Source organism: Mobula hypostoma, chromosome 5, assembly GCF_963921235.1.
Source record: "Mobula hypostoma chromosome 5, sMobHyp1.1, whole genome shotgun sequence".
NCBI classification, from domain to species: Eukaryota; Metazoa; Chordata; class Chondrichthyes; order Myliobatiformes; family Myliobatidae; genus Mobula; species Mobula hypostoma.
In genome coordinates this window covers 105,968,217-105,981,264 of record NC_086101.1, presented here as the reverse complement: position 1 = coordinate 105,981,264, position 13,048 = coordinate 105,968,217, and the positions used below count along the sequence as shown (strand labels likewise).

The 13,048-nt window shown below is 54.3% G+C and overlaps 1 protein-coding gene across 1 annotated transcript in view; it reads left to right on the top strand.

The window, feature by feature from the left end:
• dnah2 (dynein, axonemal, heavy chain 2) overlaps positions 1–13,048 on the top strand; it is a 503,144-nt gene that overhangs the window by 346,519 nt on the left and 143,577 nt on the right. Inside the window, exons 63-64 of the mRNA XM_063048700.1 lie at positions 7,686–7,827; positions 8,427–8,596. Of these exons, the coding sequence (XP_062904770.1) occupies positions 7,686–7,827; positions 8,427–8,596 (312 nt within the window). The remainder of the gene's footprint in view (positions 1–7,685; positions 7,828–8,426; positions 8,597–13,048) is intronic.

The following is a 13,048-nucleotide window of genomic DNA, read 5'->3' as shown; positions in this document are numbered from 1 at the left end:
CCACCGTCCACTGCACCCTCTCCGTCCCCACCGTCCACTCCATCCTCTCTGTCCCCAATGTCCACTCCATCCTCTCTGTCCCCACCGTCCACTCCATCCTCTCTGTCCCCAATGTCCACTCCATCCTCTCTGTCCCCACCGTCCACTCCGCCCTCTCCGTCCCCAAAGTCCACTCCATCCTCTCTGTCCCCACCGTCCACTCCGCCCTCTCCGTCCCCAAAGTCCACTCCATCCTCTCTGTCCCCACCGTCCACTCCGCCCTCTCCGTCCCCACAGTCCACCCCACCCTCTCTGTCCCCACCGTCCACCCCATCCTCTCCGTCCCCCCCATCCTCTCCGTCCCCAAAGTCCACTCCATCCTCTCTGTCCCCAATGTCCACTCCATCCTCTCTGTCCCCACTGTCCACCCCATCCTCTCCGTCCCCAAAGTCCACTCCATCCTCTCTGTCCCCACCGTCCACCCCACCTTCTCCATCCCCACCGTCCACCCCATCCTCTCCATCCCCAATGTCCACTCCATCCTCTCTGTCCCCAACGTCCACTACCGTCCATCCCACCCTTTCCCACCGTCCACTCCACCCTCTCCGTCCCCACCGTCCACCCCATCCTCTCTGTCCCCAATGTCCACTCCACCCTCTCTGTCCCCACCGTCCACTCCATCCTCTCCGTCCCCACCGTCCACCCCACCCTCTCCGTCCCCACCGTCCACTCCATCCTCTCCGTCCCCACCGTCCACCCCATCCTCTCCGTCCCCACCGTCTGCGCCACGCCCTCTGTCCACACCGTCCACACCATCCTCTCCGTCCCCAATGTCCACTCCATCCTCTCTGTCCCCAATATCCACTCCATCCTCTCTGCCCCCACCGTCCACCCCATCCTCTCCGTCCCCAAAGTCCACTGCATCCTCTTTGTCCCCAATGTCCACTCCATCCTCTCCGTCCCCACCGTCCACTCCATCCTCCCTGTCCCCACCGTCCACCCCACCCTCTCCGTTCCCACCGTCCACTCCATCCTCTCCGTCCCCACCGTCCACTCCATCCTCCCTGTCCCCACTGTCCACCCCACCCTCTCCGTTCCCACCGTCCACTCCACCCTCTTGTCCCCAATGTCCATTCCACCCTCTCCGTCCCCAATGTCCACCCTCTCTGTCCCCACCATCCACCCTATTCTCTCTGTCCCCAAAGTCCACTCCACCCTCTCTGTCCCCACGGCCCACTCCATCCTCTCTGTCCCCACCGTCCACTCCATCCTCTCTGTCCCCAATGTCCACTCCATCCTCCCTGTCCCCACTGTCCACCCCACCCTCTCCGTTCCCACCGTCCACTCCATCCTCTCCATCCCCACCGTCCACTCCATCCTCCCTGTCCCCACTGTCCACCCCACCCTCTCCGTTCCCACCGTCCACTCCACCCTCTCCGTCCCCACCGTCCACTCCACCCTCTTGTCCCCAAAGCCCACTCCACCCTCTCCGTCCCCAATGTCCACCCTCTCTGTCCCCACCATCCACCCCACCCTCTCTGTCCCCAATGTCCACTCCACCCTCTCTGTCCCCACGGTCCACCCCATCCTCTCTGTCCCCAATGTCCACTCCATCCTCCCTGTCCCCACTGTCCACCCCACCCTCTCCGTTCCCACCGTCCACTCCACCCTCTCCGTCCCCACCGTCCACTCCATCCTCTCTGTCCCCACCGTCCACCGCACCCTCTCCGTCTCCACTATCCACTCCATCGTCTCTGTCCCCACCGTCCACTGCACCCTCTCCGTCCCCACCGTCCACTGCACCCTCTCCGTCCCCACCGTCCACTCCATCCTCTCTGTCCCCAATGTCCACTCCACCCTCTCCGTCCCCAATGTCCACCCTCTCTGTCCCCACCATCCACCCCATCCTCTCCGTCCCCACCGTCCACCCCATTCTCTCTGTCCCCAAAGTCCACTCCACCCTCTCTGTCCCCACCGCCCACTCCATCCTCTCTGTCCCCACCGTCCACTCCATCCTCTCTGTCCCCAATGTCCACTCCATCCGCTCTGTCCCCACCGTCCACTGCACCCTCTCTGTCCCCACCGTCCACTCCATCCTCTCCGTCCCCACCGTCCACTCCATCCTCTCTGTCCCCACCGTCCACCCCACCCTCTCCGCCCCCCCATCCTCTCCGTCCCCAAAGTCCACTCCATCCTCTCTGTCCCCACCGTCCACTCCATCCTCTCTGTCCCCAAAGTCCACTCCATCCTCTCTGTCCCCACCGTCCACCCCACCCTCTCCGTCCCCACCGTCCACCCCATCCTCTCCGTCCACCCCATCCTCTCCGTCCCCAAAGTCCACTCCATCCTCTCTGTCCCCACCGTCCACTCCATCCTCTCTGTCCCCAGTGTCCACTCCATCCTCTCTGTCCCCAAAGTCCACTCCATCCTCTCTGTCCCCACCGTCCATCCTCTCTGTCCCCAGTGTCCATTCCATCCTTTCTGTCCCCACCGTCCACCCCATCCTCTCCGTCCCCAAAGTCCACTCCATCCTCTCTGTCCCCACCGTCCACTCCATCCTCTCTGTCCCCAATGTCCACTCCATCCTCTCTGTCCCCACCGTCCACTGCACCCTCTCCGTCCCCACCGTCCACTGCACCCTCTCCGTCCCCACCGTCCACTCCATCCTCTCTGTCCCCAATGTCCACTCCATCCTCTCTGTCCCCACCGTCCACTCCATCCTCTCTGTCCCCAATGTCCACTCCATCCTCTCTGTCCCCACCGTCCACTCCGCCCTCTCCGTCCCCAAAGTCCACTCCATCCTCTCTGTCCCCACCGTCCACTCCGCCCTCTCCGTCCCCAAAGTCCACTCCATCCTCTCTGTCCCCACCGTCCACTCCGCCCTCTCCGTCCCCACAGTCCACCCCACCCTCTCTGTCCCCACCGTCCACCCCATCCTCTCCGTCCCCCCCATCCTCTCCGTCCCCAAAGTCCACTCCATCCTCTCTGTCCCCAATGTCCACTCCATCCTCTCTGTCCCCACTGTCCACCCCATCCTCTCCGTCCCCAAAGTCCACTCCATCCTCTCTGTCCCCACCGTCCACCCCACCTTCTCCATCCCCACCGTCCACCCCATCCTCTCCATCCCCAATGTCCACTCCATCCTCTCTGTCCCCAACGTCCACTCCATCCTCCCAGTCCCCACCGTCCATCCCACCCTCTCCGTTCCCACCGTCCACTCCACCCTCTCCGTCCCCACCGTCCACCCCATCCTCTCTGTCCCCAATGTCCACTCCACCCTCTCTGTCCCCACCGTCCACTCCATCCTCTCCGTCCCCACCGTCCACTCCATCCTCTCCGTCCCCACCGTCCACCCCACCCTCTCCGTCCCCACCGTCCACTCCATCCTCTCCGTCCCCACCGTCCACCCCATCCTCTCCGTCCCCACCGTCTGCGCCACGCCCTCTGTCCACACCGTCCACACCATCCTCTCCGTCCCCAATGTCCACTCCATCCTCTCTGTCCCCAATATCCACTCCATCCTCTCTGCCCCCACCGTCCACCCCATCCTCTCCGTCCCCAAAGTCCACTGCATCCTCTTTGTCCCCAATGTCCACTCCATCATCTCCGTCCCCACCGTCCACTCCATCCTCCCTGTCCCCACCGTCCACCCCACCCTCTCCGTTCCCACCGTCCACTCCATCCTCTCCGTCCCCACCGTCCACTCCATCCTCCCTGTCCCCACTGTCCACCCCACCCTCTCCGTTCCCACCGTCCACTCCACCCTCTTGCCCCAATGTCCATTCCACCCTCTCCGTCCCCAATGTCCACCCTCTCTGTCCCCACCATCCACCCTATTCTCTCTGTCCCCAAAGTCCACTCCACTCTCTCTGTCCCTTCCGTCCACTCCACCCTCTCTGTCCCCACGGCCCACTCCATCCTCTCTGTCCCCACCGTCCACTCCATCCTCTCTGTCCCCAATGTCCACTCCATCCTCCCTGTCCCCACTGTCCACCCCACCCTCTCCGTTCCCACCGTCCACTCCATCCTCTCCATCCCCACCGTCCACTCCATCCTCCCTGTCCCCACTGTCCACCCCACCCTCTCCGTTCCCACCGTCCACTCCACCCTCTCCGTCCCCACCGTCCACTCCACCCTCTTGTCCCCAATGCCCACTCCACCCTCTCCGTCCCCAATGTCCACCCTCTCTGTCCCCACCATCCACCCCACCCTCTCTGTCCCCAATGTCCACTCCACCCTCTCTGTCCCCACGGTCCACCCCATCCTCTCTGTCCCCAATGTCCACTCCATCCTCCCTGTCCCCACTGTCCACCCCACCCTCTCCGTTTCCACCGTCCACTCCATCCTCTCTGTCCCCACCGTCCACCGCACCCTCTCCGTCTCCACTATCCACTCCATCGTCTCTGTCCCCACCGTCCACTGCACCCTCTCCGTCCCCACCGTCCACTGCACCCTCTCCGTCCCCACCGTCCACTCCATCCTCTCTGTCCCCAATGTCCACTCCATCCTCTCCGTCCCCACCGTCCACTCCATCCTCCCTGTCCCCACTGTCCACCCCACCCTCTCCGTTCCCACCGTCCACTCCACCCTCTCCGTCCCCACCGTCCACTCCATCCTCCCTGTCCCCATTGTCCACTCCACCCTCTCCGTCCCCAATGTCCACCCTCTCTGTCCCCACCATCCACCCCATCCTCTCCGTCCCCACCGTCCACCCCATTCTCTCTGTCCCCAAAGTCCACTCCACCCTCTCTGTCCCCACCGCCCACTCCATCCTCTCTGTCCCCACCGTCCACTCCATCCTCTCTGTCCCCAATGTCCACTCCATCCGCTCTGTCCCCACCGTCCACTGCACCCTCTCCGTCCCCACCGTCCACTCCATCCTCTATGTCCCCAATGTCCACTCCATCCTCCCTGTCCCCACTGTCCACCCCACCCTCTCGGTCCCCACCGTCCACTCCACCCTCTCCGTCCCCACCGTCCACTCCACCCTCTCTGTCCCCAATGTCCACTCCATCGTCTCCGTCCCCACCGTCCACTCCATCCTCCCTGTCCCCACCGACCACCCCACCCTCTCCGTTCCCACCGTCCACTCCATCCTCTCCATCCCCACCGTCCACTCCATCCTCCCTGTCCCCACTGTCCACCCCACCCTCTCCGTTCCCACCGTCCACTCCACCCTCTTGTCCCCAATGTCCACTCCACCCTCTCTGTCCCCACGGTCCACCCCATCCTCTCTGTCCCCACCGTCCACTCCATCCTCTCCATCCCCACCGTCCACCCCATTCTCTCCGTCCCCAAAGTCCACTCCACTCTCTCTGTCCCTTCCGTCCACTCCACCCTCTCTGTCCCCACCGCCCACTCCATCCTCTCTGTCCCCACCGTCCACTCCATCCTCTCTGTCCCCAATGTCTACTCCATCCGCTCTGTCCCCACCGTCCACCCCACCCTCTCCATCCCCACCGTCCACTCCATCCTCTCTGTCCCCAATGTCCACTCCATCCTCCCTGTCCCCACTGTCCACCCCACCCTCTCCGTTCCCACCGTCCACTCCACCCTCTCCGTCCCCACCGTCCACTCCACCCTCTCTGTCCCCAATGTCCACTCCACCCTCTCCGTTCCCACCATCCACCCCACCCTCTCCGTCCCCACCATCCCCTCCATCCTCTCTGTCCCCACCGTCCACCGCACCCTCTCCGTCCCCACCGTCCACTCCACCCTCTCCGTCCCCACCGTCCACTCCATCCTCTCTGTCCCCAATGTCCACTCCATCCTCTCTGTCCCCACCGTCCACCCCACCCTCTCCATCCCCACCGTCCACCCCATCCTCTCCATCCCCAAAGTCCACTCCACTCTCTCTGTCCCTTCCGTCCACTCCGCCCTCTCTGTCCCCAATGTCCACTCCATCCGCTCTGTCCCCACCGTCCACTCCATCCTCCCTGTCCCCACTGTCCACCCCATCCTCTCTGTCCCCACTGTCCACTCCATCCTCTCCATCCCCACCGTCCACTCTATCCTCTCTGTCCCCAATGTCCACTCCATCCGCTCTGTCCCTTCCGTCCACTCCACCCTCTCTGTCCCCACCGTCCTCTCCATCCTCTCTGTCCCCACCGTCCACTCCATCCTCTCTGTCCCCACCGTCCACTCTGCCACCTAACCAACACTCTCTGTCCCCATTGTTCATTCAATCATCACTGACCCTTTCTGTCCTGCCCATCCATCATCACTGACTCTCCCCATCTCCACCGTCCACTCCATCATCAGAAATCCTCTCTGTCATATCTGGCCACTCCATCATTTCCATCCCCACTGCTCACTCCATCATCACACATCTTTCAGTCTTTATAATCCCACTCTGTTCTTACCACCCCTCTTTGTCCCTACTATCCCTTCCAATCCCCTCTGTCCCACTCAGTCCTCACCTCCAATCTGCATGCTGTCAGCTCCTGTCCATCCCCAACACCCCTCTTTGTCCCCACTCATCCGGGAATTTATTACTTTCCAGTAACGATTCAGTATCTTTCTTAACTGTACTTTGACATCTTTTGCACAGCCTGGTCTAACTCTCAACCTATGACGCTAGCTTGTCCTCCTCTGCTCCCCTGTGTTCTTTCTGTGGTCTCCCTTCCATCGTGTTCAGGGGTCATTGACCTCTTCCTCTGTTCAAGCATGATTTGGGTTATCAACCTGTGATTAAACCTTGCAGCCCCCCCCCCCCGCCCCATATCTTGGCTCTGGGATCCATCCTGTCAACTACAATCCCACCTGATCTGGATCCCTTCACACCCCGGATTAATACCTCAGATTCCTACCGTAGTCAGATTTGACAGCTTTCCTACCGTAGCCCACAACTGGACAGTATGCATCCATTATTTCTGTTAGCTCCCTGACATTTATCCTTAAGGGTTAAGAATGTGCAACACTACAGCACAGTACACTAGTTTTGGCTCACAATTTTGTATCAATCCTTTAACCTAACCTTTCCATCTCCATAGCCCTCCATTTTTCTATCATTCATGTGCCTATCTAAGAGTTTCTTAAGTGTCCCTAATATATCTGTCTCTGCCACCACTCCTGGCTGCACGTTCCACCCGCCCACCAGGCTCTGTGTAAAATATTTACCTCTGACATTTCGTCTATATTTTCTTCTATCACCTTAAAATTATGTCCAAGTGGTCATACATTTAAACTATTAGCCATTATTGCCATAGGGAAAAGGTCTCTGGCTCTTCACCCTATGTACGCCTCTAAACATCCGGTACACCTCTATCAAGTCACCTCTCATCCTCCTTCACTGCAGATAGAAGATTCCAAGCTCCCTCATAAGACAGGATCTCTAATCAGGGGAGCATCTTGGTAAATCTCCTTTGTGCTCTCTAAAGCTTCCACGTCCTTCCTGTAATGAGACGACCAAACTGAACACGATATTCCATGTGTGATCTAACCAGGGTTGTGTAGAGTTGCAATATTACCTCACAGCTCTGGAACACCACCCACCAACTAATGAAAACCAGCACACCATACACCACCTTAACAACCCAATCAACTTGCATGGCATCTTTGAGGGACCTATGGCCATGGATCCCCAGGATCCCTTTGTATCTCTGCACTGCTGAGAATCCTGTTTCCGTCTCCGTCTCCATCTCCATCTCTCTCTGTATTCCTTGTACCATGCCACTGGTGTTGATCTCTCTCTCTCTCAATTCCAGGCTCTGGAGTCGTTGAATAAGAAGGACATGACAGAGATCAAATCGTATGGACGTCCACCCGTCCTGGTCGAGACAGTGATGCAGGCTGTCATGATCCTCCGAGGCTCGGAGCCCACTTGGGCTGAGGCAAAGAAGGAGCTGGGTAAGAGGCCAGAGAATGGCGACGGGATCGCTGTGAGGTGATGACGTGTGGTTTCCACATTACTTACTGCACCAGACAGAGAGAGAAGATGACCTCAGGATTCCCGATCATGTGGAAATGGCCCAGTGCTCATTGGATCGGGGTGCCGAAACCAATCACAGTGTGTCGGCACAGGGACTGGTCGTTGAGTCAGGTTGCCGGGACCATTAGCCAGATTGGAGTGTGGGGACGGGTCATGAGGTTTCAGGGACTGGTTACTGCCTCCAGATGCGGAAACCAGTCGGTCGTTGGTCAAGGCATGGTGATCAGTAATTGAATATTGGTGCAGGGATCAGTCACAGGAACTGAGCATGCAGACCGGTCTCAGTGTCAGATCACATGGACCGGTCACCGGGGCTTGTCATAAGGTGTCGGTGTGGGAACCGGTGGTCACAGGTTGGGGCGTGCAAGGACCAGTGGTCTCCGGGTTGGGGTGGTGATGAACGGTCACTACATTTTGATGGGACAGATGAACTTTGGACTTTGCTGATTACTGAAAATGTTCAGTATTGGACATGACAAAAAGGTTTGATTTTTGATCAGGAACCCTTGCTTTGTAGGTGAGCCAAACTTCATCAAACAGCTGATAAACTTTGATAAAGACAATATTTCAGATAAAGTGTTGAAAAAGATTGGGACATACTGTGCACAGCCCGACTTCCAGCCAGAAATTGTGGGACGGGTGTCTGTGGCAGCCAAGTCCCTCTGCATGTGGGTTCTCGCCATGGAGGTAAGTTTTCATCCACCACCCGTACTTCCTGTTTCTCCTCACTGTTTACTCCGATTTCACTCCCTTCCCTCGACCTTTCATCCTGGCATCCTGGCCTTTGGGAAGCTTGCTTTCTCATTTTACCTCCCTGCTGTTCTTTCCCACCTCATCTCTCTCTGTATTTTAACAACATTACTAATAAACAGTTATTTCAGAAGGGTAAATTAAATTTTTTTTCAAACGTGTATCAGGTGTATTCTCACTGACGTGTCATGAAGTGTATTGCTTTGTGGCAGCAGTACAGGGCAATTCATAAGAAATTACTACATAAAGAATTACAATAAGAAAAAGCATTTCACAATATATATTGTATACATTTCTCTGACATTAAATGTACCTTTGAAACTTTACGTTGCTGTGCAGAAGTCTGAGGCACGTACAGTACATATAGCGAGGGTGCCTAATATTTTTTACACAGTACTGTAGTAATTTTATGTAATTTATTTAGAAAAACACATTTCATGACATGTGAGTGATGATCAACCTGATTCTGAATATTGTGGACTGAGAGTGGGAAGGGGGCAGGAAGAAGGGAATCGGAGTTGGGAAGAGGGAGGGAGCAGGGAGAGACATTCTGTAATGATCAATAAACCAATTGTTTGGAATCAAATGGCCTCACCTAGTGTGTCAAGGCTGGGTCACCCCCACCCCTGGCCCTGGCAACCTTCTCTGCCACTTGTCCCACACCCACACCCCCATAACATGCCACCCTCACCATTTGGATTTACAAACTCGTACTCCAGTCCACGTTGAGAAATATAGTACTTTGCAAAAGTCTTGGGCACTTTAGCTATATATATGTGCCTAAGACCTTTGCACAGGACTGCATTTTTTAAAAAAAATTAAGTAAGTAGAGCAAAAATGGAGTTGGGCCAGCTGGTGGTGTAGTGGCATCAGCACTGAACTTCAAGGCAGATAGTCCTGAATTCAAACCCAGCCGGGTCCCAACCCGGGCAGCAGCAGTATCTGTGCAGAAGAAAGGCCCGGCAATCTACTTCCATATCTTGCCATGAAAATCCTATGGACTCTATGGTCCATGAGGTCACAAAGAGTCAGTTTCGGCTTAACAAATGAACAGCAACAAAGAGCAAAAATAGTGAAGTAGCGTTCATTGTCTGTTCAGAAATCTGATGGTGGAGGGGAAGAAGCTGTTACTAAAACATTAAGTGTGTGTCTTCAGGCTCCTGTATTACCTTATGATATAAGACCATATGACTGAGAAACAGAATTAGGCCATTCAGCCTATATATTAGCTTACATGTGGTTCTAAGCTGATTAGACTGCAGATGACACCATAATTAGTCCTATAGTGAGCAGTGAAGAAAGTTGTCCAAGGTTACAACAGGATTTAGATCAGCAGATCAGATTTAGATCAGATTTATATGCAGTTCCGAAAGGAATCATCAAATATTCCCATTTTCCGCTACTACAGTTGAAATCCACAATCACAGCCATGAGTATTCAGTAAGCAACATGATTTAAAAATCCTATTGATCCTCAAAATCTGCAGACACTGGACTGCAGCCATGAGTGTAGTTTCCCTTTGAGAAAAAGGAAATGGGGACAGTGTGCTGGAATGCAAATAAAATTGAAACACAGAGTCCTTAGCCCCCTCCCCCCACTCACACAGAGTCCTTAGAGCCCCTCCCACTCACACGGAGCCATTAGATCCCCCCTACTCACACAGAGTCCTTAAAGCCCTTCTCCACTCCCTGCTATCCTACTGATGAATGTACAGTCTCCAAAAATAAAATTAAAGATGTCAGGACAAAATTACAGTATCAGTGGGACATCAGGAACTGTTGTGTACTTTGCTTCACTGAAACATGGCTCACTAACTCCCACCATTTTGGAGCAGCACTGCAGGCTAAGAGCTTCACCATCCACTGCAAAGACAGAATAGCCTGTTCTTGGCAAATTTTTCTACAGAAGTGGTTTGCCATTGCCTTCTTCTGGCAGTGTTTTTACAAGATGGGTGACCCCAGCCATTATCAATACTCTTCAGAGATTGTCTGCCTGGTGTCAGTGGTCTCATAACCAGGACTTGTGATCCGCACTGGCTGCTCATACACTCATCCACCACCTCTGCTCTCATGGATTCATGTGATCCTGATTGGGGGGGGGGGCGGGTGCGAAATAGGTGCTGCACCTTGCCCAAGGCTAGCAGAAGGAAGCAGCACCTTACACCTCCTTTGGTAGAGATGTATCTCCACTCCTCCACCCAAATTATATGTATTATCATATTCTACCTTGAGATTCATTTTCTTACAGGCATTTACAGGAAAATAATGAAATATAATAGAATTTATGAAAAACTGTGCATAAACAAAGATGGGAACATTGTGCAAATGAATAAAGAAATACTGATAGCATGCATTGTAGAGTCCTTGAAATTGAATCTGGAGGTGATGAAATCTGTTTAGAGTTGAAGTGAGTGAAATTATTCACGTGGTTTGGAGCCTGACGGATGAAGGGTAGTGTGGGACCCAAGGCTCCTGTACCTCATCTACTGGATGATAGGAGCAAGAAGAGATCATAGACTGGATGGTGGGGGCCTTGATGATGGACACTGCTTTCTTGAGACAGTGCTCCTTGTAAATGTACTTAATGGTGGGGAGGGCTTTGCCTGCGATGGATTGGGCTGTATAGACAAGACGATGAGAAAAACATATCACATGCTTGCCTTTGAGTTTAAGACTTCATGTTGTCATAAACTTTGGTTAGTGTTGAAGTGAGGAGGTTCCCACACCACCAGGTTCAGGAACAGCTATTATGCTTCAACCATCAGCTCCTAACCACGTGAATAACTTCACTCACCTCAACTCTAAACAGATTCCTCAACCTACAGACTCAATTTCAAGGACTCTACAGCTTGCGTTCTCAGTATTATTGATTTGTTAATTTGAACAATGTGTCAGTCTTTGTTTATAAGATAAAATAAGATAAAACTTTATTTATCCTGAAGGAAATTATTATTGCAAGATTGCTCAGTCAGAAATATATACCTTAAAATACAAAATGTTCAGTAAACAGTAATAGTGCAAAATACAAATGTGCAACAAAACCATGTACTTCTATACTTAAGGAGGAGGAGTTGTAGAGTCTTACAGCCACAGGGAGAAAGGATCTCCTGTGGCGTTCAGTGGTGCACCTCAGTGGAATCAGCCTGTTACTAAAGGTGCTCCTCCGTTTGTCCAGTACATCATGGAGGGGGTGAGAGGGATTGTCCATAATGCTTTGTAGCTTCTACAGCATTTTCCTCTCAGACGCAACCACCAGGGAATTCAGTTCCACCCCCAGAACAGAACCAGAATTAGCTCTCATCCCACTGCTCCAGGAGACTACAGCATAGAATGGAATGCTGGCCACCAGTGAGTTGTAGAACATCTGCAGCACAGTACCGCAGACGTTGAATGACTGGAGCCTCCTCAGGAAGTACAGTCAGCTCTGTCCCTTCTTGTACAGAGCCCCTGTAGTTTTAGTCCAGTCCAGCTTATTGTTTAGGTGAGTTCCCAGGTATTTCTAGTCCCGGATGACTTCCACATCCGTTCCCTTGGTGGAGATGGGAATGCGAAGTGTTTTCACTTTCCTGAAGTCCACCACCAACTCCTTTGTCTTAATGATGCAGGTGATTCAGCCCACACCACTCAACAAAGTTGTCCACCACGCTTCTGTTCTCAGCCTCTACACCCCGGCTGATACAGCCCATGACTGCCGAATCGTCTGAAAACCTCTGCAGGTGGCAGGACTCTGAGCTGTATCTGAAGTCCGAGGTGTAGACAGTGAACAGGAAGGGGTATAGAACAGTCATGCACCTGTGCTGCTAACCACAGTATCTGATGCACAGCTCTGCAATCTCACATACTGTGGCCGTCTGGACCGGTAGTCTGTAATCCAGGACACTAGTGAAGCATCCACCTGCATCTCCATGAGCTTACTCCCTAGTAAAGCAGGTCGTATGGTGTTAAAAGCACCAGAGAAATCAAAGAACATGATTCTCACAGTGCTGTCTGTCTCATCGAGATGTGTGTAAGCCTGTTGAAGCAGGAAGGTAATGGCATCCTCAACTCCAATATGTGGTTGGTAAGCAAACTGCAGGGGGTTCTGTGCTGGATTTGCGATGGTCGGAAGGTGTGTCAGGCCAGTCTTTCTAATGACTTCATAACATGTGAAGTCATTGCCATTGTAGTCACTGGTCGTGGTGGGACATGTCTTCTTGGATATTGGAACTAGGCAGTATGTTTTCCACAGCACAGGGACCCTCTCCAGGGTCAGGCTCAGGCTCAGATTAAAGATGGATTGAAAGACTGCACCCAGCTGAATAGCACGCACCTTGAGTACCCTTAACGCTGATGCTGTCCGGTCGAACAGGTGAGGTCTGCTGAGCTCTCTTCTCAGTGACAGCCCATGTGT